This window comes from Myxine glutinosa, chromosome 7, assembly GCF_964187855.1.
Source record: "Myxine glutinosa chromosome 7, kmMyxGlut1.1, whole genome shotgun sequence".
NCBI lineage: Eukaryota > Metazoa > Chordata > Myxini > Myxiniformes > Myxinidae > Myxine > Myxine glutinosa.
In genome coordinates, this window is record NC_136267.1 from 159852125 (window position 1) to 159878665 (window position 26541).

The window sequence follows — 26541 nt, forward strand, 5'->3', positions numbered from 1 at the left end:
GAAATTTTTTGGGAATTTTAGGCATATTTTCACCTCAATTTAAGTATGGAGCTATAGGTCCATCACGGACAGTGTGGATGACGTTTATGTTTTCTAACGTACAGTCATTGTTCTGAGAAGACCTCTAGCGATCTTTGCGTCAATAACGTGTGTAGGACCCACGTGATCGGATCACTGACTCAACCAATCACTTTTTTTCACTTTGATCACTCAATTTCATCAATGGATAATTGCTAATGTCATACCAATCATTATTTGATCTCACATACCTTAGAATATATGCCAATGTATACATATACACAAAGAATATATATTAGGGGGTGCTTACCTTAATTCGTTGTGTAGGGGTGCTTAACTTAATTCTTTGTGTATATATATATCGTCTCAGCGAACAGTTATGCTTCCTTCACGACAATGATGACCAAAATCAGGTGATGATGCTTCGAACACAGCCAAAGTAATCCTTTACACAGCTGGGATAAGTCACGTGACATGACGCGAGCATGCGAGAGTTAATCAGACAAGAGCTGGACCAGTTGTGCAGAGGATAGAAACCCAGGATTATTTTTTCATTGAAATGTATAAACTAGATGAAGAACAAATATGCAACAAGTGAGTGTGACATGCCGATCAAATGAGTAAAATCTAATTAACAGCAATTGGAAATTCAAATTCTGATTTTACAAAAACACAAGAGTACCTAATTGAATGAGGATCCAGATCCTACTAAGATGTTAACTCCTGAATTTACAATATTCAATCATTTTGTCTTTATTCCTTCACTTAAAGCACAAAATATAGACAGTTAGTTGTGTCATGTTTCTAAATTATGTGTCCAAACATTCTTAAACCCAAACTAGAACGGCACTCGGTAGAGAGCATACCTCCGCCACACTGAACAGTTTACGTTTGGTATCCCACTGATAGGCCAGATCTGGATCCTGGCCTGAACCAAAGTCTAATCTGCTGGTTATTGTCACCTACCCAACTCAAGTAACCGGACACAGATCTTCACCAAAATATAATCGTAATTAGGAATGGAAGTGAAGCAAGTGTGCAGATATGGCATGGGGGCACAGCTTGAGTGAAGCTCAAATCATCTATCTAGATTTACTATTAGCTCAAATGTGAATTACCTGATTTTACAAATGATTTTACAAATCATCCAGCGGCATTCTCCATTTCATCATTGCTGATCACAACAACAACAAAAAACAGGCATTTTAAGGCCATTTTCCCTGCTAGAGCGGGGGTTAGCCTTGCGGTCCCCATGACAATCTTCTCCATTTTGCCCTATTTTCTGCATCTCTCCTTGTTAACCGCCTTGCCCGCATTTCTTCTTCCACCATATTTAGCCAAGTCTTTCTCGGGTTTCCCCGTCCTCTATTTCCTTCTACATTCATTTCCATCACTCTTCTCACCCAGTCACTTTCATCCTTCCTCAACACATGACCAAACCATCTCAACCTGTTCCTCTTCACAACATCAATCACAGGCTCTATTCCCATCATCTTTCGCAATTCATCATTTGTCTTCCTCTCTCTCAACGATACTCCGCACATCCACCGAACCATTCGCATTTCCACCCTTTCCAGCCTTCGTTGCTGCCCTACGTTTATTACCCATGTCTCGCTCCCATAAATCATAACACTGCTCACACAACATATCATTGCTGATCATTGTGACAATTCCTACATCATCACCCTTATTGTTCCAACATGCACACTATGGCACTTCGATGGCTGAATGGAAGCTTTGTAGCTCATCTGTTCTTTCACACCCCGACACACTCTGATGCGCCTTAACCTGTGCTTGGAAAATTATATGCTAGTCTCGAACTTATTTCCCCTACCAATGGTAGTACCATGATGCCATAACGTCTCGGCTCTAACAAATCATTCTTAAGTATGTTGCAGATTTCATATTAGCTCTGCAAAAATGGCATGATTGTATACTCAAGGGTTTCAGCAGGCAAGGATTGAATCGACTGAAGCACTAGGAAAATGAAAGGAAACTGGAAAGGATACGATTTTTATTCCATGATGTTTACGAAGGTTTTCTAGTAGTTCAAAATGGTTAACTTCAAAATGGTCTAGTGTTTCCAAAAGATTGATGCACAGCAGCAAACCTGCATGAATGGTGAAGATCATGGTGAATTTATTTTCACTAGTTCCAGAAAAGGATGGCCCACTAAGACCAGGCAGGAATGTGAAATAAGCAGTGTCAAAGTCAGCTTGACTGGGAGTGAAGAGGTGTGAATTGGTGCTCCAAACGTTATCCAATGAGATGCCACTGCAATATAACATGGAGGCTCAAGGCGAGATGTTGAAGTGCAACTTCCATGCCAAACACACCACAGTTCCAAATGGAAGGTGGTTCAAGTGGGGAAATATCACAGGCACTGTGACTTGGTTGGAAGAGGGATGAGGAGAGGTGATTAAACCTCTGCAACGACGTTACCTTTGGATGAATTATCAGACAGAAAACTTCTTAAATCTTTATTAACTCCCGACCCCAAATGGCTATATCAGTGAACGTTTCACCATGTTCCTTCAAGTTAACTAAAAAAGTATGTTGAGACGCAAGCCAGTAACAATTCCGTTACTCCATAAAGCAGATGGCGAAGATATGCGATGATAGGCAGCTGGTAAAAGGTGATAAATACTGCCATTGCATTGCTGGAGGGTGGAATAAAATATCATGAGCAAGTGGAATCCAAATCATTCATATCATAAATCACTGATGAAACAATAAGTGCACCGATTAGCTTCATGGTTAGATTTATTTGTTAGGCAAACACGATGGAATTGTCACCTATTTAAAAATGAATCTTCGCATAGTAAACCCACACATTGGTTATTTAGAGTGCGATGTATTGAGATCCAAACAAAGTTCAATGCCGAGTTGAAACTTCTAAATGTGCAGAGAGTCGTACTATGCCGACTGGTGATGGATGTCATGAAACGCAAATCTGAAATATCATATTATAAGCATGTATGCAAGTCAGGTTTTTAACTGGAAAAGGATACTCTATAGAAAAGAAATTACGAGGCAGTATGTGCTACGTGGAGCACTATTTTAAACTCATTAATAATATATTTACATACCGTGTGTGTGTACATATATATATATATATATATATATATATATATATATATATATATATATATATATATATATACACACACATACTTGTATATGCTACGCATGTGCTACGCATGGAACCAATAAATTCCAAATTCCTGTGGCACCTTCAGTCATACATCAGACATGGGCAGCAGGTCCGTGAAAGTCTTAGGTAAAAAATGGTGAATGGGAAACGATGAACCAAGAAATTCGACATTCCTGTGCCACCTGCAGTCGGACATCAAGCATGGACAGCAGGTTGTGAAGGACTTCCATGAAAAATGTGCCCGTTTGAATGGTTCTATACCCAGTCAATGGCGAATCTGCAAATGGCGATCCGCGAATGTCACGCTTAGAAAGTAGAAACTTTACATTTCGTCATTCACTTTAACTCTGGACATGCTGCTTCTGCTGTCTCAACAATGGATGGAGGTCCTCAATGCCAAACAGGAAATCAGAGCTGTCTCCCTTGACATATCACGTGCCTTCGATACGGTCTGGCACCCAGCTCTGCTCACCAAACTCTCCTCCTATGGTATCCATGGAAATCTCCATGCATGGCTTGCGGACTTCCTCTCTGGTCGTAGACAACATGTGGCCCTGAATGGTTTTCTCTCATCTCCCCTTCCTGTTCAGGCTGGAGTTCCCCAAGGCAGTGTTCTGGGCCCTGTGCTTTTTCTGGTCTTTATCAATGATCTCTCCGACTCTCTGGAAAATCCTCTCTATCTCTTTGCTGATGACTCCACTCTCTGCTACTCCAATCCTCTTCCTTCAGATCGGCAGTCTGCAGCCTCCTCACTCTCTGAAGACCTGGACAAAATCACAGACTGGTCAAACAAGTGGAACATGTCTTTCAATCCTGTCTCCGAAAAGACCGACTGGAAAAAAAAATGAGGGGTAGGGGAAGGGGGAGGGGGAAGGGGAGAGGGGGTATGGGGAGGGGGGGGAAGGGAGGGTGAGGGGAGAAGGGGAGGGGGTAGGGTGGAGGGGGAAGGGATGGGGAGGGGAGGGGGAGGGAAGGGGAGGGCCAGTCAACAATGACGCTGCAGTTCTCATGGTCGGAGAGCAGCACAACAATCGCGACATCGTCCTGCATCTTCGCAACAGCACGAAGCGGATTTTGGAGACTCACCGATCCTGTGACGCCCTCCAGTACCGGCGTTGCCGGGCGGGGGAAGGGAGACTCATACATTCCCAACCCGTACATTCGCCCTCTCGACTCAAGCTCACTCAGACAAAAGCCTCGCACAAATTACACCGTGAAGGCCCAATGGCCATGTCTATGCCACAAATCAAGTACGTGAGCGAGTCGGGCGCACTGAATTCAAAATAAATAGAACGCTCATACTCCGTGAAAAGTGAAGCCGCCGTGTCGCCAACTTGGTTAGCATGACTCGACCAACTCGCTTCGCGGATCTCATTTGTTTTGAAGGTGTGAATTACGTGCGAACGCGTACCTGTGAGTTTATGGTGGCAAGGAACATCACGTGATCGCTCTGAGCGAATCAGCGCGCTGCTCTGCCACCTGCTCAGATTCCGTGTATAATATTCCTCGCTGAAATGCGCTGAGGTAAATATGAATAAAAAATATGGATCTCGTAAAGATGAAAGAAAAAAAAACCTATGTGGTGTGAATGGCAATGTTCCTCGCTGAAATGTGAAAAAACGCAATCGCTTTTCGCTCTGAAATACGTGTGAACGCGTAACTGAGTTTATGGCAGCAAGGAACATCACGTGATCGCTCTGAGCGAATCAGCGCGCTGCTCTGCCACCGCCTCAGATTCCGTGCATAATATTCCTCGCTGAAATGCGCTGAGGTAAAAATATGGCAAAATAATATTATGAAATATTTTTTTTTAGGTCGGCCATGTTCTTCCCAGGCTCAATGGCCATGTCTATGCCAAATATCAAGCACGTGAGCCTCTCCGTTTAGGAGTCTATCGGTAACATTACACATACACACACACACACACAAACTGTGTTTTATTTATTTATATATATATATATATATATATATATATATATATATATATATATATATATATATATATATATACATATATATATATATATATATATATATATATATATATTGTTGCGGATCTCACCGTCGGCCCCTTTTCCCCTTACCCAATCCCCTTGTCTGTGACTGACCGACATGAGTCCTGAAGCTGCCCAGCTCCCTCCAGAGAGGCAGGTGAGCAACCTCGTTCGAGACCGCAGACAAGATGTTATTTGCTGAGCGGATTAGCAGCCGCGGCTCGAACCATTAGCAATACTACACCCGATCCTAAACGTTGGTCAAATCGTGCCACAGGTATTCAATGGGGAAATCACAAAAACGAAACGGATGTAAAGGAAAGAAGGCAAGGTAGGAAGAACAGGGATTTATTACTAATATTTACAAGACCAAAGAAACGAAGGAAGAAGGAAGAATACGGAAATAATTTACAGAAGAGGCAGGAGACACAGTGCAATACTAACTTATCTATACCGAGTCCTGGTTGGGCGCAAGGGCTTCCTGGCTCCACCTCCTGAAGATGATGGGTCGGCCACGCCCTTCTCCCCCGAGTTGACCGCGTGTGTAATGGAGTCTTGGGGTGAAGAAAACCGCCCAAGGCAGTAGTGGCGAACGCCGCAGAAAACCGCCCAAAGCAGTAGTGGCGAACGCCGCTGTACTGGCGCTTTGAAGAGGCCATGGGGGTGTCGGAGGGATCTATCTTATTTCAATTCAGTGCAATGCAGGGTCAACTAGTGGGAAACAGAGCCTTAAACTACATAGAATAAGAAATAACTATTTAGAAGGGTATATGGTGGCCTACGTGCTTGCGATGGATTAACTAAGCGGACGACCTTTGACCTTTACACTCAACGGAGGTATTTACAAGGATCATTACACTATTTACAGAGGGTGATATTTACAACAAAGGATTCTCAAATCCGCAACACTGCACCCTCCCTCATCCTCCAGGTCCCGGGCCTATAAAACTTTACTTAGTGTGGCACGTAGGTGTAATTCCATCTTCAATTAACCTGACCCTGAGTGTGACCGTTTTAAAACACAAATAATGTCCCAGCAGAGGGACATTCGAGGATGTCCCTCTGCTGCATTGCACCCTACCTAACAGATTCACGCCCACAGGATAACCGAATTGCGGAATGGTTTTCAAACTACACATGAACGGTGGGGAGCATTTTTTACAAGTGACGCTAATTGTATTTACACTGCAACCCAGGACCTGCGATTTCCTTTGGGGGAAACAAAAAGAAAATCCTGTGGGAGGGGAGGAGACAGCATGCACTGCATCGACGCACCAGCACCAATAAAGAGCACCAAAACACCAAAGCACCATGAAGCACCAGAGTGCACAGTCACCATAGTTATAAATAAAAAACAAAACCCTATTGGTGGTCTTCCTCTTCGGCTCCCTCTGCTGGCCGTTGTTCTTCCAGATGTTGTCAACTTGTTCTTCTTGGTTGCGGCCTATTTGGTGGAAATAAAAATGCACAAAACGTGTCCGTTTTTTCTTTATTGCCCACAGGGGCCGACTATGAGTGGTTCACCTGTGGGCTTGGTGCCACCTCACCGGGTCCGCAAGCAAGATCTTGGGCCATCGTGGCCGGTCCCAGCAGAGGGGCCATGCCCCAACCCGTGGGGTCCATGAGTGGTGCTCAGCCACAGACATGTGGTCCATAAGTGGTGCGTGGATGCAGGCAGCTGGTTGCGAGGATTTGGGCACACCGACGCGGCCCCCCGCACACTCCTCTCAGTGCCCAGAGAGCACGATCCATGGGTCCGGGAAGGAAGACAGAGAAGACAGGTGAGTGAGGGGTAAGGTCACAAGGGTATACATCAACGAAGGCAATGCAGAGTGAGGTGCGTCTGGAGACTGGGCGGAGAAAAGCTCGTCCCTACCGTACGTCACCCCCCTGTTACCTACTCTACCCTTGCCCTTACCCCATATTTACAAAAATCTACACCCTTACCAATTCTTCACTAATGTCACGTCTTCCCCATATTTCCCCGATACCAAATTCGTCACAATCCATTGTCTAAATTTGCCATCACCAATTCATCATCAATCCTCATAAGGAGGGAGAGATGGAACAACAACACAATGTCACACCCACATCATGATGCGTCTCACAATCCAAACACTTGCACAAAAATAATAAAAACATGGCATGGTGTGGTGTTCTGTCACCTCAGGTGAGTGGATGTAGATGGTGCGAGGAGATTCCAATCCTATCTACCTTCTAAATGGCATTAACACACTTTACACTACCCGGGGTCTTTCCCTGCCAATCCATTGGCCATCTTACACTCTATGTGGTTTTAAGAACCAAATTCCCATTGACCAAACTGTGGTGCTTCCTCCATTTGGGGTCTCACTCCCCCGATTCGACTCCCTGTGCCTTTGCACAATTTCAGGACTGGGTCGTGTGGCTCTCCCAGCAGGTCTACCCACCTGCACACCTCCACCACTGCAGTTGCCTCCGAGCTTACCTGCTCCTTACCCTAACCTATCTAACTGGGGAAGGCCCTCTGGCGCTCTCCCCACTCGGTGCCCTCTCTGGCACTGGGCTACCCGGGTCCATCCTCCGGATCCTCGGGCCCCATCCACAACTCTAACGGCTCCCAGATCCCACCTGCAGCCTCACCTGGCCGACATCCTAACAGTGGCGGAGTGCCCATTTAACTACACACACTAACAGGCCACACGCCCAGCCATTTCCACGACACTAATGCACCCATCCAAACACCATTCTTCCACACGCACCACAGATGCCAATATCCAACCACAATTTACCTACTCCCTCTACCTAACTCTTAAACTACCCTCCCCGGGTATTCGTGATGGGGTCCATCCTCCCCATACAAACCTTCGCACCATCCACTCCACTCCACAGTTTCCACCATACTCACTCCACACCATCCATTCCATACTCCATATATTCCAGACCATTTATTCCATACAACCAGGCTCACCTGTATTTGCACACCTGTGCCATCACTCCTGGTGCTTCCTGCACCCTCCTTCCTCCAGGACCATTTGCTCAACACAACACGCAATCACCATTACTCAGTCATACACTGCTCCATACACTTCCACGCTCAATACAATCCACAATCACCTCACACTTTTCACAATACACTTCTAAATCTCCAAACCATTGCCTCAGGCACCCAAATTCTCCCAGGCTCACACACACATCCTTCCCGAGCATTGCCTAGCAATTCCTCACTTCACCAAGCCCAAGAGGCACCCTTTGGCTGCACCACGGACGCACCCACGGGCTGCACCACGGACACACCCACCTGGCTGCACCACGGACACACCCACTGGCTGCACCACGGACACACCCACCGGCTGCACCACGGACACACCCACCTGGCTGCACCATGGACACACCCACCGGCTGCACCACGGACACACCCACCGGCTGCACCACGGATACACCCACCGGCTGCACCACGGATACACCCACCGGCTGCACCACGGACACACCCACCGGCTGCACCACTGTCACACCCCCCGGCTGCACCACGGACACACCCCCCGGCTGCACCTCGGACATACCCAACGGCTGCACCACGGACACACCCCCCGGCTGCACCTCGGACATACCCACCAAGCGTTCCACACACCTGTTCTTCACTTGCACCCCATGCAAGCTCATTCACTCAACACAATGTCACTCATCTCACACTTCTCACAATACGCTGCTGAGTACACTTTCAACACACACACACGGCACCATTCACGAGCATTGCCTCATTTGCTCAATACTAAGACTCTCACACACACACGGCATCATCTGATCTAAATACTCCCCTCTGAAACTCGCGCTTCCCAGTCGCCCCTTATACTATTGCGCTCCCTCGTCGTTATAATCCAACTACCCTACTCTCTACGTCCCCACTACAGGTATAATGTCGCTACTTAAATCTCCAGTTACCTATGGTCAATCTTCTCTAGATCCCTATCATTTTATCCTAACCCTCCCGGGCTAGTTTTCACTGCCATAACCCCATAGCTAGCGCTCATGTGCCCCGTATGTGAGGGATGGCAGAGTTGCCATCCCACCACATCGGGCATCTTCCAGTATCAATTTTGCCATCAAATTTCTGCAAATCAAAATTTGCCAATCCCTGCCAATCAGTTTACCAATCATCAATTTGCCAATCATTACTGCCAATCCTATTCACTATTCCAACATTTTGAATCCACAACACTTATCATCACAGTCCGCTATATCTGAGCCTCGGTGCGTCGTTACCTCATTAAAACTCGGCTTCGCAAAGCCGAGCAATGAATTCGGGTGGTTTGGTCGCCTGCAGATTGAATCCGTCCGGCATTCGGTTCAGGGGAGGCGGTTTGGTCGGGCCGAGATTCCACGCACCATCTCGGCGCGGAACCTTCCGGTCCCCGGCCCGATGGCTCGATCCGGCCCGGTCGGAACCCCGTCCCCACAAGGGGGCACTGTCCGCTTCCTCTTACCTGCCCTTGAACCAGACCGGTCGCCTTGCCCGGCGAGGCCCGGACTCGACCGTACGGGGCGGGGCCAGGCCCGAATCGGCAACGACGCTTCGAAGAGAAGCGACGCAGCACCGGGCCTCACATCCAACAAAGCGCACCGCGCCCCGAGTGCTCGCCTCGGCTATCCGTCGCCCTAAATGCTGCTCCGGTCCACGTCAATGCCTTACTCGCATGCTCACACGCACACGCGACCCTTTTCACACTCACCAAACCCGGCGTTCCAACGCCGCCCGTACATTCCACACACTCCGTCCATTCCACCACCGCACTCCCTGTTACACACCACACCTCTCGCGCACCCTCTTGTGCACACTCGTCGTTCGCACACTTCGTTCCACACCTCTCCTCCATTACGTCCTCCATAACACTCACCATGGGCGTGCACTCTTGCATCCACCCACTCACGCGCTTCCATGGGCTCTCCCACACCTGCGCCACAACCAACTCAGGTGTGCTTCCTCGCACACTCATCCCAAGCGTGCATCCTCGCACCCGCTCCTCGGTCACATCCTCTGTGACAACCATGGGTGTGCACTCTTTTGCACACCCGATCACGTGCTTCGGTGCGCCCTCCCGCACACGCGCCACCACTAACTCAGGTGTACACTCTCGCACACGTTCCACCACCACCTTACTCTCCGTGTCACACTCCGTACACCCCGACGTGCATTCTCGCTCGCACTCGGTTTCACACTCGCGCTCCGATGTGCCCTTTCGCACCTGTGCCACCACCAACTCACTCTCCGTGTCACACTCCGTACACTCCGACGTGCATTCTCGCTCGCACTCAGTTCCACACTCGCGCTTTGTAACATGCTCATTCCCCGATGCACACTTCTTTTCCACAAGCGCGCCATTTCCACTCACACCACTCACAGGGGGCCCTTCACCAACGCCCGGATGCTTTCTCGATCCCAAGCGCGCGAAAATTATTTTGTCGCCAAACATCCTCCTGCAAAATCTCCCCGCACAATATACAGCACGACTCACCTGGGGGATTCTTCTCCTTCACTCCAACACCACCTGCAAACTTTCATTGGTGTTATTAAGCACAGCATCATGATTTGAGCAGGGACTTTGCACATTTTCCATCTTTCCCTGCCGCGAGGGCTTTTCGAAGTCCCCGGTCTCTCCAATTCCAATTTCCACTACTGCTTCGAATGATTCAGACTTAATTTCTTTATTCACCTCGACGACCGCTGGTCCGAATAAAATTTCCTTTTCTACCTCGGCGGTCGCCGGCTTTTCCATACCCCGGGTCGCCATGTCTACCCCGGTCCAGTTACCTGTGCTTTTCTCCATTTCGCTCAACCTACGCTCCTCGAGTCACGTTACCTCGTCATGCACCCGTGTGCCCCTCCCGCTCAACCTGCGGTCAACCTCCCTCTCGGCTTCCCTCACCTCATATGCGGCTTGCCCCCTTGCCAACCCCTCACTAATTTCTTTAATTTGGTTTCTCAATTGCTTTCCATTGGCCCTCATTGCTCCAATCATTCTGCTTGCCATTTTCTCACTATCAGCCCTCAATCCCACAAGTTGGTTTCCCATTTCCTCTCTCAGCATCGCGGTGAATTGTGCCACGAAGTCCCCCACATCAAAGCCCGCTGGTAGTGGTACAGCGGGCGCGGCTACCGTGCGCTCGTGCAAGGCGCCATTTTGTGCACCTGAAACCTCGTGCGCGAGGGCGCCATCTTGTGCACCTGATACCCCCGCAACCACATCCTCATTGCTCTCCTCCTCTCTCTCCCCCATATACATTTCCCTGGGGTCCTGGGTTGCTTCTACCCCTTCTATGTCTACCCCACCGGCACCTGATCGCCTTGATCATCCACGGCACGATTTTTAAAATTTGGATGTTATAAAATAAAATTTTGGGCCACTCGTAATTTTGAGTGCGCTAAGCGCACTTCAGGTCCGAATCTCGCTCCTGACACCAATTGTTGCGGCCAATAGTACAATTGGTGTCCAAAATTTGGGCTAAATAAATTTAGTCCCAGTTTCGAATCCCAACTCCTGACTACCAATTGTTGCGGATCTCACCGTCGGCCCCTTTTCCCCTTACCAAGGGGGATTTAATCCCTTTGTCTGTGACTGACTGACGTGAGTCCTGAAGCTGCCCAGCTCCCTCCAGAGAGGCAGGTGAGCAACCTCGTTCGAGACCGCGGACAAGATGTTATTTGCCGAGCGGATTAGCAGCCGCGGTTCGAACCATTAGCAATACTACACCCGATCCTAAAGGTTGGTCAAATCGTGCTACAGGTATTCAATGGGGAAATCACAAAAACGAAACGGATGTAAAGGAAAAGGCAAGGTAGGAAGAACAGGGATTTATTACTAATATTTACAAGACCAAAGAAACCAAGGAAGAAGGAAGAATACGAAAATAATTTACAGAAGAGGAAGGAGACACAGTGCAATACTAACTTATCTATACAGTCTTACTTATTCCCAGGGACAACACGAAGGATGGACGACAATCAGACTTACACGGTGAATGAAGCAGGAATGAATGGCAGGAGGTGGATGGCTGGACGGACGAGGAGGTGGGATCACAGGCGGAAAGGATGCGGGTCCAGTTGGTGTGATCGCGCGGCTCGAGGTGAGCAGCCGCCGGCCCTCCTCAAGCGTGTTCGCACGGCGGCGTTGCTTCGCGGCCGCAACTGCCGTCAAAGCTCAAAGCTGCGGTGGTCAAAACTGTGGTGGTCTCAAAGCTGCGGTGGATTCCGCTGTGGTGGACTCCTTACTCATCTGCTCGTGGGGGCTTCCTCGGTCATCCGCTGGTGGGGCTTCCTCGGTCATCTGCTTCGGTCATCTGCTGGTAAGGGCTCTCCCCCCACGGGTTATATAGCCACGCCCTACCAAGCCATGACCACACCTTACCAAGCCGTGCCCACCGAGTCCTGGTTGGGCGCAAGGGCTTCCTGTCTCCACATCCTGAAGATGATGGGCCGGCCATGCCCTTCTCCCCCGAGTTGACCGCGTGCGTAATGGAGTCTTGGGGTGAAGAAAACCGCCCAAAGTTACTGGCACTTTGAAGAGGCCATGGGGGCGTCGGAGGGATCCTATCTTATTTCAATTCGGTGCAATGCAGGGTCAACTAGTGGGAAACAGAGCCTTAACTACATAGAATAAGAAATAACTATTTAGAAGGATATATGGTGGCCTACGTGCTTGCAATGGATTAACTAAGGGGACGACCTTTGACCTTTACACTTAACGGAGGTATTTACAAGGATCATTACACTATTTACAGAGGGTGATATTTACAACAAAGGATTCTCAAATCCGCAACAATATATACATACATATAGTGGTTCATTCATTCAATCTTCCTCTTTACTGAAGTATCTTCACGAGAAGATCACTGATGAAACAATTTCACATTTGCATGACAAAATTTCCACTTTTGTGGAAACCAACCTCTTTCCCAAGTTTCAGCCGAATCCGTCCATAACTTTTTGAGATATCCTTCTCACAGAAAAAAACAGAGAGGGGTGAAAACATAACGTCCATCCACCTGAGGTGGTAGATGTAAAAAAAAAAAGGAAGATTGCAATGCTAACTAGAACAGCACTCGGTAGAGCGCATACCTCCGCCAGGCCGAAAAATGTTTTCTGATCCCACTGATAGGCTGAATCTGGATTCGTATACCAACAGTCATATGTCAGTGATTGTTGAGGTTTAATCACATTTTAACTGATTTCTGCTACTTCCTGTGTCTTGGATGTTTTCTTGTTATTTTTTCTTTATTTGTTTATTTATTTTTATTTTGTTTTGCTTTATCCTTACGTTTTTCTAACCTTCCATTAGCCCCTTACCTGGAGTGGCTTAATGCATTTTTTGGGGTGATTTCCATTTTTTTTAAAAAGAATGATAAAGCAAGGGAATTTTAAAAAGATTGGGAATGGATACAAAGGCTAACTAGAGTAGCTAAGAAATGGAATTCTGAAATGGAATGAAGCCCAAGTAATAATAAATGGCCGAGATCAAGGACAGTACACAACTGATTTTAAGAAAATGGCAGGCCAGAGTGAAAACGACGAGTTCAGGTTCTGGTAAGTTGAAACAGAACCTGCAGTCACATAATCTCTAGGGATACAAAGCACTTACATCAGAATAATTGTATATACAAAGGCCGAACAATGTATGCAGATAAATTGACCGGCCTTTCTGCAAAAACGTAGATAACGCAACCCCAGAAAATTAATGGAAGCACGAACCAAAAGCAGCCATCTAAAACGAGGATATGATGGTCAAATATTCCTGGGCCATCCCATCCAACGTGAACATTGAACACCAGGCAATGAGATGGAGCTAATGATCAGATACAAAATTGAAAAGACGCCTTTGCTAATTGAAGTGGTAGTGCCCAGGGAGTTTAGCCTGAATAACGTGGAAGTTAGAAAAACGTCCAAGCACCAGGATCTGAAATCAGGATCCAAGTACCAGGACCAATGATAAAGCCGAACTTCATGAGGATTTTGAAAGAGGTACAATAACATGTTCCGACAAACGAAAGACAAGCGCAGCCGTCTGGGATTCAGTGACAATCCTTAAAAGAGCCCTTGAACAAAGATATGGAGAAGGAACAAGCTCCAATAACATCACAACTTGTTCCTTGAAACCTCGAAACAACTTGTTCCTTGTTCCTCCAATAACATCACAACTTGTTCCTCGAAACGTGATCCTATTAAAATGAGGTGGATATATTGGGCCCAGACAGAGATCCACTCCACCTTTTCACACCCACTAAAGGAGATTACCACCAACGTAAGAATGGTCACCAATATATAACATGTACAATGATGTATGGTACAGGATTCCTACAGGATTGGGGCTGCATTGGGAGCAATATTCCACAATTTCTCAATGATTATTTTTACGGTAGCATGAAAACAGGCTCCATGGAAAGTGAAGGGCTCATGTGTGAAATATGTTCTTTGTTTATTTTTTGGGGAATTTCCTGTGATCATCCATTGTATCATTAATGCAGAGATGTAAATGGGAAGGAGTGATAACCGCCAAGTTATATTCGAGTTCTTATATATAATTCCACACCTGTGCATGTACTTTTGGGAATGCGCACACGACGTTAGTGGAGATAGACAAGACGAGCTGCAGCGTCCCACGAACCTGTATTTGCCATAATACCCTCCTAACTCCTTACCACCTGAGGCCACACCCTGGGCATCACTCTATCAGAGGCAAAGTTCATGGCCTGGACTAATTTAGTGTGTGTGTGTGTGTGTGTGTGTGTGTATGTGTACGTACGTACACACGTTACGTGTGTGTGTGTGTGTGTGTCTGTGTCTGTGTCCAAGGCATAACGTTTTTAACATTTGAGCTTTTGTCATCAAATTTTCAACAAGCCCTTATTATGAGATAATTGAGGAGACTGATTAATAATTGGCTCAAAATGTCAAAGGAATCACAGTGTGTAGAAATAGGCCTTGTCAGCCTGTCCGCAGCGCGTCAGCACAAGACGGTCGGATTTCCTTAATCGCTTCTGTATTTCTTTATTTTTTACCATTTGAGGTTCAGTGTGTCTGTCCAGGCCATAACCTTTTTACCATTTGAGCTTTTGCCATCAAATTTTCAACAAACACTTATTATGAGATAATTTAGGAGACTGATTAATAATTGGCTCAAAATGTCAAAGGTATCACAGCGTCTAGAAATAGGCCTTGTCAGCCTGTCCGCAGCGCGTCAGCACAAGACGGCCGGATTTCCTTAATCGCTTCTGTATTTCTTTATTTTTTACCATTTGAGCATCAGTGTGTCTGTCCAGGCCATAACCTTTTTACCATTTGAGCTTTTGCCAAATTTTCAACAAACCTTTATTTATAATATTATGGAGAACACTAATCAATAAAACTTATATTTTATTTTTAGCTGTTGCTTTCTTCGTTTACTTGGAAGAGAACAAAATGGACACAGATGTGCTTTGCATTTTGAGATGCTCTATAGTTGTTGTTTTTTTTACATGATAAATCTGTTCTGTGGACAAGATAGCTAAAAGACAATATGAAGAATACAATATTTACAGGCACCATTAGAAAACAATTCAATTGTCTCGATGTATTTTCAGGAAGTTTCTTTTATGAAAGAAATTCCTGTTCTGACCAATTCTTTCTCACTTTTGTTTCCACCCCTTCCCACTCCTCACCCCCGCCCCTCTCTTCTACCCCTCACGCAAACCTGTTTCCATCCACCTCTTCTGCCTGTATGTGTTGCCCAGGTTGGGGTGGGTGACGGAGTAGGGTTCAATGTAAACATGGCATGGACTGGAGTTTTGGACCCACCCATGGGAGATCCTGAGTACTTGGCTGCCTTTAGGTATGACTAATCTACACAAATATTATAAATGTCATGTGCTGTTTTATGTGCACTAACCCAGGCATGGCAAGTATCATTTGTCATACCACACCTGTCCACAGCTCTCTGCATATTAGTACCATAGGACTCGAATTGACATCCTTTATTAAGCACAGTTCCAGCCACCAGGAAGGCCTCTGGTTTTTGAGAATGTAAACATATCGTTATTTCCTTGTGTCCTCTCTTATCGTTATCATCAGTAATGTCTAACAGAAACCCTGTGTTATAACATGATTCCCTTCCAAAGTAATTGTGGCATTTGTGTGACCAACTCAGCGGTAACTATCCATGATTTCAGTTTCACATTCACACAAGAACTCTTCACCATTTCTTTCTCTCCAAGGGGCATAGCTTAAGGTACAACACCAGTGACATAACAAAATTCCCACCATCCAGATATATAACAAAGAACAGGTGAAGGCCTTGCTATTGAAGCACTCAAGAGATTTCTATTTCCACATGTAAGCCGGCGGTTCCGATTATGTTTGATTCATAGCTTCCAGTATCAAAGGTGATCCATTTCATTTCTGTAGAACACCTGATTTTGGTGGAAACCACATCCTCAAAGGGGATTTACAGAAGGCTAAGCTGCTTCGCTTACTCTCGTGTTTTGTGTAACCCTGTTACGACAATGCATACTCCATATAACTCCTGTTGTTATAGTAATATATCTTCATATCAACACTATTTCAGTTATGTGGCTGGAATTGTAAGGATGCACCTTTGATAAAAGTGTGCAACTGGATAAATTAAATATTCTTGAAGGTAATTATATAAATCTGCATGCACTCAAATTATTATTTTTCTAGTTGTCTGTCATCCAGTTGATTTCCACCACCTTGCACTACCGTTTGCTTTAACTACGCGGAGAGTTCTCTCCACTGGGAATTGCGGCAAATGAAAGCATTTCATTCAAAGCTAAGCATCCACACATATTATACTTCCGTAAAGAGAAAGGTCGAAGCAGTGAAAATGAGGGAGTGGCGCAGAATCGAAATGCGGCCTGGGTTTCCGAACCAGTGACACAGGGGACCAAAACGGATTTGGCAGGTTAGCGAAGCTCAACCGCAAGTCCCGAAGCAAAGCAAAGGCAAGTCGTGCATATCACCGAGTGGTAACCCAAGGGCCATTTTCGGAGATGAAGAAAGATAAGATAATTGAATGTAATGAGATCCAGAAGGATACAGAGTGCCTTCTCGCAAGTGTCTTTGACGTAGCACACGGTCAGTCAGAGGCGGTAATTGGAAACAGTCATGCCGTCGGCTGCTCCGCACTCTGAGCTCCGCTCTGTTTGATGTGAGCCGGCCCTGATCGCTCTGGCCTGCCTGGCGTGCACCAGTGCCCGCCTCTGCCTGGCCTCTCTGTAAGTTTCTATTTTTTTCTCTTTTGGGTTGGGCCCTCATTTCTCCTTACTGTTCCATTCCTGCAATTCACTTTTACTGTCCAGTGTGCCCCGTCAAAGTACCGCCGAGCATGTCTGTTATCTTTACAGACGTGAATGAAAACTTGGAATTCGAAAGAGCAAAGCTTTTTGACAATTATTCACCAACAAGCAGCATACTCCTTACTTCAAATTGGGTGTGTTTGGCAATGTTTTATAATTTCACTTTATTCATTGTCCACTAAATTAACATCATACATACTTTGAATGCTCGGTGTATCTGATTTGTAAATAAATAATTGTCATTATTCGTTCAACCACTTTAAAATAGTTTAATTCCATTTTTTCATTCACTCTCATATATATATATATATATATATATATATATATATATATATATATATATATATATATATATACACACAAAGCATGGTGTTGGCTTAACAGTTAGGGTGCTGGCTTCAAATCCCGTTTGGTCGTTGAATTAACTTCAGGTGGGGTTGACTCAGCCTATCATCCTTCCGAGGTCAGCGAAATGAGTACCAGCTTACTGGGATGAATGTGCCATTCGAGTATCCTGCGTAGGAGTGATGCCCCGACCAGGATTGTGCCCAATAATCAAGAAACTGCTTTGGCAGCCATATTATGCATCTGATTCTGGAGTGGACATCATATATATATATATATATATATATATATATATATATATATATATATACACACATATATATATATATATACATATATATATATATACACACACACATACATACCCACACTACATGGCCAAAAGTATGTGGACACCCGAACATCACACCCAGATGTGTTCGTCGAATATCTCATTCCAAAATCATGGGCATTAATATGGAGTTGGTCTCCTCCTTTGCTGCTATAACAGCCTCCACTCTTCTGGGAAGGCTTTCCACTAGATGATGGAACATTGCTGTGGGGATTTGCTTCAATTCAGCCACAATAGCATTAGTGACGTCGGGCACTGATGTTGGGCGATTAGGCCTGGCTCACTGTTGGCGTTCCAATTCATCCCATAGGTTTTCTATGGGTTTGAGGTCATGGCTCTGTGCAGGCCAGTCAAGTTCTTCCACACTGATCTCGACAAACCATTTCTGTATGGACCTCGCTTTGTGCACAGGGGCATTGTCATGCTGAAACAGGAAAGGGCCTTCATCAAACTGTTGCCACAAAGTTGGAAGCACACAATCATCTGGAATGTCATTGTATGCGGTAGTTTTTAATTGTAATCATCTAGAAGACTTCCCTTCACTGCAACTAAGGGGCCTAGCCCGAACCATGAAAAAGAGCTCCAGACCATTATTCCTCCTCCACCAGACGTTACAGCTGGTACTATGCATTCGTATAGGTAGTGTTCTACTGGCATCCGTCAAACCCAGATTAGTCTGTCAGACTGCCAGAAAGTGAGGCGTGATTCATCACTCCAGAGAACGCGTTTCTACTGCTCCAGAGTCCAATGGCGGTGAGCTTTACACCACTCCAGGCGACGCCTGGCATTGTGCATGTTGATCTTTGGCCTGTGTGCGGCTGCTCGGCCATGGAAACCCATTTCCTGAAGCTCCCAACGAACATTTGTTGTGCTGATGTTTCTTCCAGAGGCAGTTTGGAACTCGGTCGTAAGTGTTGCAACCAAAGACAGACATTTTTACGCGCTACATGCTTCAGCACTCAGCGGTCCCATTCTGTGAGCTTGTGTGGTCTACCACTTTGTGGCTGAGCTGTTGTTGCTCCAAGACGTTTCCACTTCACAATAACAGCACTTACAGTTGACCAGGGCAGCTCTAGCAGGGCAGAAATTTGATGAACTGACTTGTTGGAAAAGTGGCATCCTATGACGGTGCCACGTTGAAAGTCACTGAGCTCATCAGTACGGCCTATTCGACTGCCAATGCTTGTCTATGGAGATTGCATGTTGTGTGCTTGATTATATATACCTGTCAGCAATGGGTGTGGCTGAAACAGCTGAATCCACTAATTAGAAGGGGTGTCTGCATACTTTTGGCCATGTAGTGTATGTATGTGACAAGCTAATGCTGTCTGTCTGTCCATCTTCCCCACCATGAAACATGGAAACTCTCCTCAGACAAAAAACGTATTAAGTAAAGGTTACTTCAAATTAATCTAAACCTCAAGGAAAATTTTACATTTTTTCAATCGGACAATAAATTGAACCCGGGCGGGGTACACGCAACACACCGCTGCCTCGATTGCTCTTGGAAAAAAGTTATTTGTCGTTAAGAAATATATAACCTCCTATTTTTGAGCTCTTTAAACCTAAAAGCCTTCCTTTTTCCCCCTTTTTATATCGTTGTATTTTTTACCACGGGTTTCTGCTCGTCGTTTATAAATAGAATAGCATTTGATGAATCCATGTGAATTATTTTTGCAGATTTTACAATTCAAATAATTCAATAAATCACTGCCGAGCACATGACAGCATTTTCTTTCAATAAATACATTCAGCTCTTCCTGAGTTCACCAAACTGGAATTTATATTATAAGCCAGCAATGATTTGTTAATTACAGCAATAAGTTTGCTCTTTGCAAAGCTATGCCCTTATGTTGGCCAGTAAGTGTTTCTGAGAAAGCACATACACTAATGAATAATAATAATATTATTTTTAATATAATCTTCGTTTTTGTTTTATATATTATATTTTAATATTATATTTTTATATTATATTTTATATTTCGTTTTTTATGTTATATTTTATATTATATTTTTATATAATATTATAATTAAAATCTTCTATATATCTTCTATATAAATCTTATCTTAAATCTTAAATCTTATCTTAAAGAATCTTATCTTATCTTAATCTTTATCTTAATCTTAATCTTATCTTATCTTAATCTTATCTTAATCTTAATCTTATCTTAATCTTATCTTAATCTTATCTTAAATCTTATCTTAAAGAATCTTATCTTATCTTAATCTTTATCTTAATCTTAATCTTATCTTATCTTAATCTTTATCTTATCTTATCTTAATCTTATCTTAATCTTATCTTAAATCTTATCTTAAATCTTAAATCTTCTATATATCTTCTATATATCTTCTATATATAAAATCTTCCATATAAAATATAATTTTATATAATAGTATATATTTTTTATTATTACATTCGTTTTTTATATTATATTTTAATATAATATATTATTTAATATAATCTTCATCTAATAATAAATAATAATCATATTATTTAAACAAAATAATCATAGGATGTAATTTGTTAATATACTTATTGCTGTAATTTGTTAATTACAGCAATAAGTTTGCTCTTTGCAAAGCTATGCCCTTATGTTGGCCAGTAAGTGTTTCTGAGAAAGCACATGCACACATGCACTATACACACGTGCAAATGTTGTTGTTGTTTTTTGTGCAGCCAATTGGCCTAAATATTTGTGCAGCCAAGTCTTTCATTTGTATGTGATCTCCTGATGTCTTCACAATATTTGTGAATTAATTGTACAATGTATACTAATGTTAAGTGAGTAAAATCTGAGTCACTTCTAGCACAGTGGATGAAATGCGTTCGGCTGATACTTTACAAATTGATGTTTATTTTAAGTTACCAACATTTGTTAATTTTAAGCTGTCTTGTGTTTATTTCATGCACATGAAGGTTAATGGCGAGATTAGCTCTAACACCAACCTTAAACGTCATTGTAACTAGCGAACGTTACAATAAGAGTTATTGTCCACGTTTATGAATGCTCATTGATTTTTCTGCTTTGTTGAGTTTAACCATCATACTTTGAATAGACATGAGTAATGCAGCAGAAAACTTATGGCTGATATGAGTTGGTAATAATAACTAGACGACGTGTAAAGAGGGAGATATATGAGGCTGTTTGTTGTGTTAACGTTATTTGGATGGCATGAGAACAGACACATTGATTGTGGGACAATGGGAATTTTGTCTGTTCTTTATTACTTGGGCATGGCGGAACAATTTCAACATGTAGGGATCGGGGAGGAGAGGGTAGTCTAAACTTCTGATGAAGTGAAGCGGTACAGTGGGGAAGGTCTCAGCTCAGCCCCCCCCCTCTCCGCCCCCCATAAAAGTCACTAAAACCATCGTTTCAGGTAGTTTGATTGATATTTCTATTGTCATCTATCCTGGATCACTGCCAGGTACAAGCCAGGCTACGCAGTTTCAAAATATTTTGAATGTGTTTTAGCAAATGGTGTCGGTGATCAACCATACTATGCAGAAATTTTCACCACAGAGTCGGCATACAAAGGCAACTTCGACTCCAATTGCATTTGTATGTATATTTTTTGCATATACAGAGTCGAGGAGCTAGAACACATCATGAACCAGGACATAGAAGAATGAAGAAAAAAAACAGTATAAAGAGGAAGGGAGGGGAAAACACATCAACAGCAGAGTAGAGGGACAAAAATAGAGGGAAAATTGGAGAAATAAATAATATGGGGGAAGAATGAGAGCAAGGGGAGGACACAGGAAGTGAAGAAGCTGGATACAGCCGCAAAATCTCAATCACAGAAGTGAAAGACAAAACTGTGAAGGAGGAGATATGGAAAGAAAACAACAACAACAACTCGACCGGCCCTCATACAGCTCATCGTCTCGCCTCGCGCATTCATTCTGAACAAAAATTCCTTCGTTAACTGAACACGCTACTATTATGACCCACTACTGGTATGGCCCGTATACCCGTATCATCCATGCACCCTATTATGTCACATAGTTTCATGGCATGGGTTATGAACATCATAAATTTAATTCTTCACTCACATCAGGTCACAGATGATATATATGAAGTTTCAGATTTTTCAGATCAAGATTTGAATTCACCCAATTATGGCTGGAATACCACTTCACCGTTGACATCGTCGTTATCACCTTATCTACCACATGGGGAGTTGATGACATATGCCAAGTTTCATTTTTTTTCGTTGAGCAGTTTCGGAGAAAATGATATCCAATTTTTTCCTTTAATCCAATATGGCTGCCATACCATGTGACCTATTATGTCAGAGGTAGCAAAAATATATTCTCCACAGGGAGTCTCATTTAGGTATAAAGTTTTGCGTCAGTTGGCCAACCGATTGTAGAGAACCATTTTTACCCTGCATGTGCGAAGCGAAAATGCGGTTAAGCGATCGGCTTCATAAGTTACATACGTACATCGTACATACATTATGTACGTGCCTGCATTTTTTAAATTCATTTTATCGGCAAACATTTGTCCAATTGACACAAAACTTTCACCACAGTTATGCGTCTACTCATGGAGATGTTTTAACGATAATTATGACTCCATAGGTCACGTGATACGGGCGCCATCTTGTTTGAATTCATTTTCTTGGCAACCGTTGGTCCGATTGACACGGAATTTTCACAATAGTATGCAACTACTCGTGTAGAAAGCTTTGGTGATAATTATGATGTCATATGTTACGTGGTACAGCCACCATCTCAGAAAAATCGAAAAGCTTTGGACATAATATATCTCCAAAACCACTCCATGGAAGAAAATATAGCATGGCTCATTGTAAAGAACTCCGCATGGAGATTAAGTGCTGTTAACAATGACGTCATTGGTCCCTTCATTATGATGTCATAGTTTGACCAGTACAATGCTTAGTCCGATTAGTTTGAAATTCTTTGAGCGTGATCTACACAACAATTATATTGGAGAATGTAAATGTATGATGTCACCGGCCACGTGATCTGGCGGCCATATTGGATCAAAGAAGAAAAAAACAGAAAAGTTTTTTGGTGGCACCCCACAAAGACCGACTCCAGAGGATTCACTGAATCAAACGCTTTGCAGAGATCAACATAGGCTGCAAGCATCCCGTGCTGAAACTCTCACCTGCATTCATTGAGGACCTGAAGAGTAAGGGTACGGTGAATCGTTTACCTCTGTTGTAAAGCCAGACTACTCTGGGAGCTGGTGCTCAAGCAGATGGTGGTGAACCCGATCAATAATTATTATCCAAGCAAACACCTTGCCCAGCACTGAAAGTAGCGTCACCTCTCGGTAGTTGTTGCCATCCTGGCGATCACCCTTCCCTTTCCAGAGGGGGACAGCAAGGCCCCTCAGCCAGTCAGTTGGGATGATACCTGTACTCCAAACAGAGCACAGAACTGTATGCAACAACACAAGTACAAAATTTCCACCAGTCTTGAGAAGCTCAGCATGGATGCCACAGATCTGAGGAGCTTTGCCCCCTTTCAACTGGTTCAATGCAGCCCGTTTCCACAAATGAAGGTGGGACTCAACAGCTGGTGGGTCAGCTTGGTAAATCCGCTCAAAGTAACCAACCCTGCGGGCCTTCACTTCAGACTCCTGTCAAGAACTCACAACCCTCCGCTCTAACTGCAGTTAACTGAGGGGCAAGCTTGGAGGAATGCAACGCACGGATTCCTCTGTAAGCAGGACGAGAATCACTTGACCACAGGTGATGCTCTACCTTTTCACAGATTCCTCGCAAACAGGCATCCTTGTCCACCCTCAGTGAATGTTCCGTTTTATGCCTCACCTCCCTGAACAGCTCAGTTCTGTCATCAAGCCTGGCCATTCCACTCTGGTCAATGGTATCCAGTGTCCCTTGTGAGACAAAGTTCCTCTTTACCTGACGGTGGGTTCCAACTGGCAACATCAAGGATGGTAGTCTCGAAGGCCTCCACGACCCTTTAGCATCCCCTGAAACACTCGGATGCCTTAGAACACCATTCAATCTGTTCGCACAACTCGCAAGTTACCCTTTCTTCCTTGAGCATGGCAGCATCCAGCCTCGGCTTTTGGGTAATTAATTTGTATTTTTGTTAACATTATGGGATATCATGCGTAGATTAGTGACAAAAAGACAAAATGTGAAAAAAGTCGAGGGGTGTGAATACTTTCAGAAGGCACTGTACAGTCTTGTTCTTATTGATAGGCGGACACTTTTGAGCATAACCCAAACAGGTTTTCCAAACAGATATGCATTGTTTGTGCTCAGAACCTTCGAAATCTGATTCTGATTCTGCAACTGGACCAGACGGCATCAGCCCACGGGTCCTAAAATCCTGCTATGCCGCTCTATCTCACCCTCTCTCTGTTCTTTTCACCCTATCTTTTGCTCAAGGTCATCTGCCAGCATCCTGGAAATCAGCTAACATTACCGCTTTACACAAAAAAGGTGCAAAAACAGATCCTTGCAACTACAGACCAATCAGCCTGCTCCCAATTATCAGCAAAGTCATGGAATCCATCATTGCTTCGGATATGAAATCTTTCCTCTTCTCCAATGGCTTGATCTCTGATCATCAATTTGGTTTCAGACCAGGTCACTCTACTCTGGACATGCTGCTTCTGCTGTCTCAACAATGGATGGAGGTCCTCAATGCCAAACAGGAAATCAGAGCTGTCTCCCTTGACATATCAAGGGCCTTTGATACGGTCTGGCACCCAGCTCTGCTCACCAAACTCTCCTCCTATGGTATCCATGGAAATCTCCATGCATGGCTTGCGGACTTCCTCTCTGGTCGTAGTCAACGTGTGGCCCTGAATGGATTTCTCTCATCTCCCCTTCCTGTTCAGGCTGGAGTTCCCCAAGGAAGTGTGCTGGGCCCTGTGCTTTTTCTGGTCTTTATCAATGATCTCTCTGACTCTCTGGAAAATCCTCTCTATCTCTTTGCTGATGACTCCACTCTCTGCCGCTCCATTCCTCTTCCCTCAGATCGGCAGTCTGAAGACCTGGACAAAATCACAGACTGGTCAAACAAGTGGAACATGTCTTTCAATCCTGACAAATCTCACTCTCTTACTATGTCTCTCCGAAAAGATCGAATGGACAACCCTCCCATCTACTTTCTCAACAATCCTCTCCAAGAAGTTCTGTCACTCAAGCTTTTGGGTCTCACTATCTGCCATGATCTTTCTTGGGAAAACCACATTTCCAAGCTGGCCTCCAAAGCCAGTCGCCGACTGGGCATCCTCCGTCGTGCGAAGTCCTTCCTCGGCACACCTGAGCTCCTCACCACATACAAGGCTTTCATCCGCAGCTCAATGGAATACTGTTCTCCCCTATGGGCTGGTGCTCCTGCCTCACACCTGGCTCGGCTTCACGCTGTTGAATCCAAAGCTTTCAAAATCATTGGAATCTCCCGCGATGAAGCTATCTCTGAGGGCCTTTCACTCACTCACCGCAGGCAGGTAGGTGGCCTTTCTGTCTTCTACCGACTCCTCTCCGGCCTTGCTCCCCCAGCTCTCTCTGTGCTCTGTCCCCCAAATATTCCTACAGGTCGCACAAGATCTGCCAGCATCCCTCTGATGGTTAAACTGCCGAAATCTCGGCTCTCTGCTCACCTTCACTCTTTCATTCCTCTTTTCTCCCGCCTGTGGAACAAACTCCCACACTCCCTTCAATCCCTCTCCTCCCTCCAGGTCTTTAAAACAGCTGTTCACCACCATCTCTTATCTTCCCCCATCCATAACCTTGATCTTTTCTACCCCCACTAATTCACCCCAGATCCACCTTGTTTGAAATTCCAACTTCTTTCCTGGAAATCCTGGCAGTGTCCATATGTTTATACCTCTCCCACCCCCCCCCCCCCTTCACATGCCTCCCCCCCTTCACATGCCTCCCCCCCAAAGCCCTCTCCCTCCCACAGATCTCTCGATGTCTCCATGTCTCTCGGTCCCTGCTCTCAAATGTTGTGTTTGTGTCCTTCCCCCTCTCTCCCCATCTTGTCTACCGCTCCCGATGTTATTTGTTTTATGTGTCTGTTTGTCTTTCTGTGTGATTAATGTTCGCTCTTTCACGAGCCTCGATCTTGTATACAAAAAAAAAAAAAAAAAAAAATCTGACCTCAGCATAAAATGCAATTCTCAAGAAATATTTGCATCTTCTGCATTCAACTTAAAGATCATCTTCCGACTGCAAAAAAAACTTTATTTACTTTTTACCACTTGTTTAAATCAGTCATATTACAACATGAACTGTTTCTAATTCAATATATTCACGATATCTCTCAGAGTGAACATCATTACTTAGGGATATTTAAGGGGTTTTGCTCTCTAAGGAGTAATTCTCAGCTCAGCCATCATGATAGTCCGGTAGAT

The 26541-nt window shown here is 44.6% G+C and overlaps 1 protein-coding gene across 1 annotated transcript in view; it reads left to right on the forward strand.

Annotated features, from left to right (window-relative positions):
* The window catches only part of LOC137430902 (histone deacetylase 4-like), a 500554-nt gene that overhangs the window by 373950 nt on the left and 100063 nt on the right, over positions 1-26541 (forward strand). Inside the window, exon 20 of the mRNA XM_078782462.1 lies at positions 15907-16004. Within this exon, the coding sequence (XP_078638588.1) occupies positions 15907-16004 (98 nt within the window). The remainder of the gene's footprint in view (positions 1-15906; positions 16005-26541) is intronic.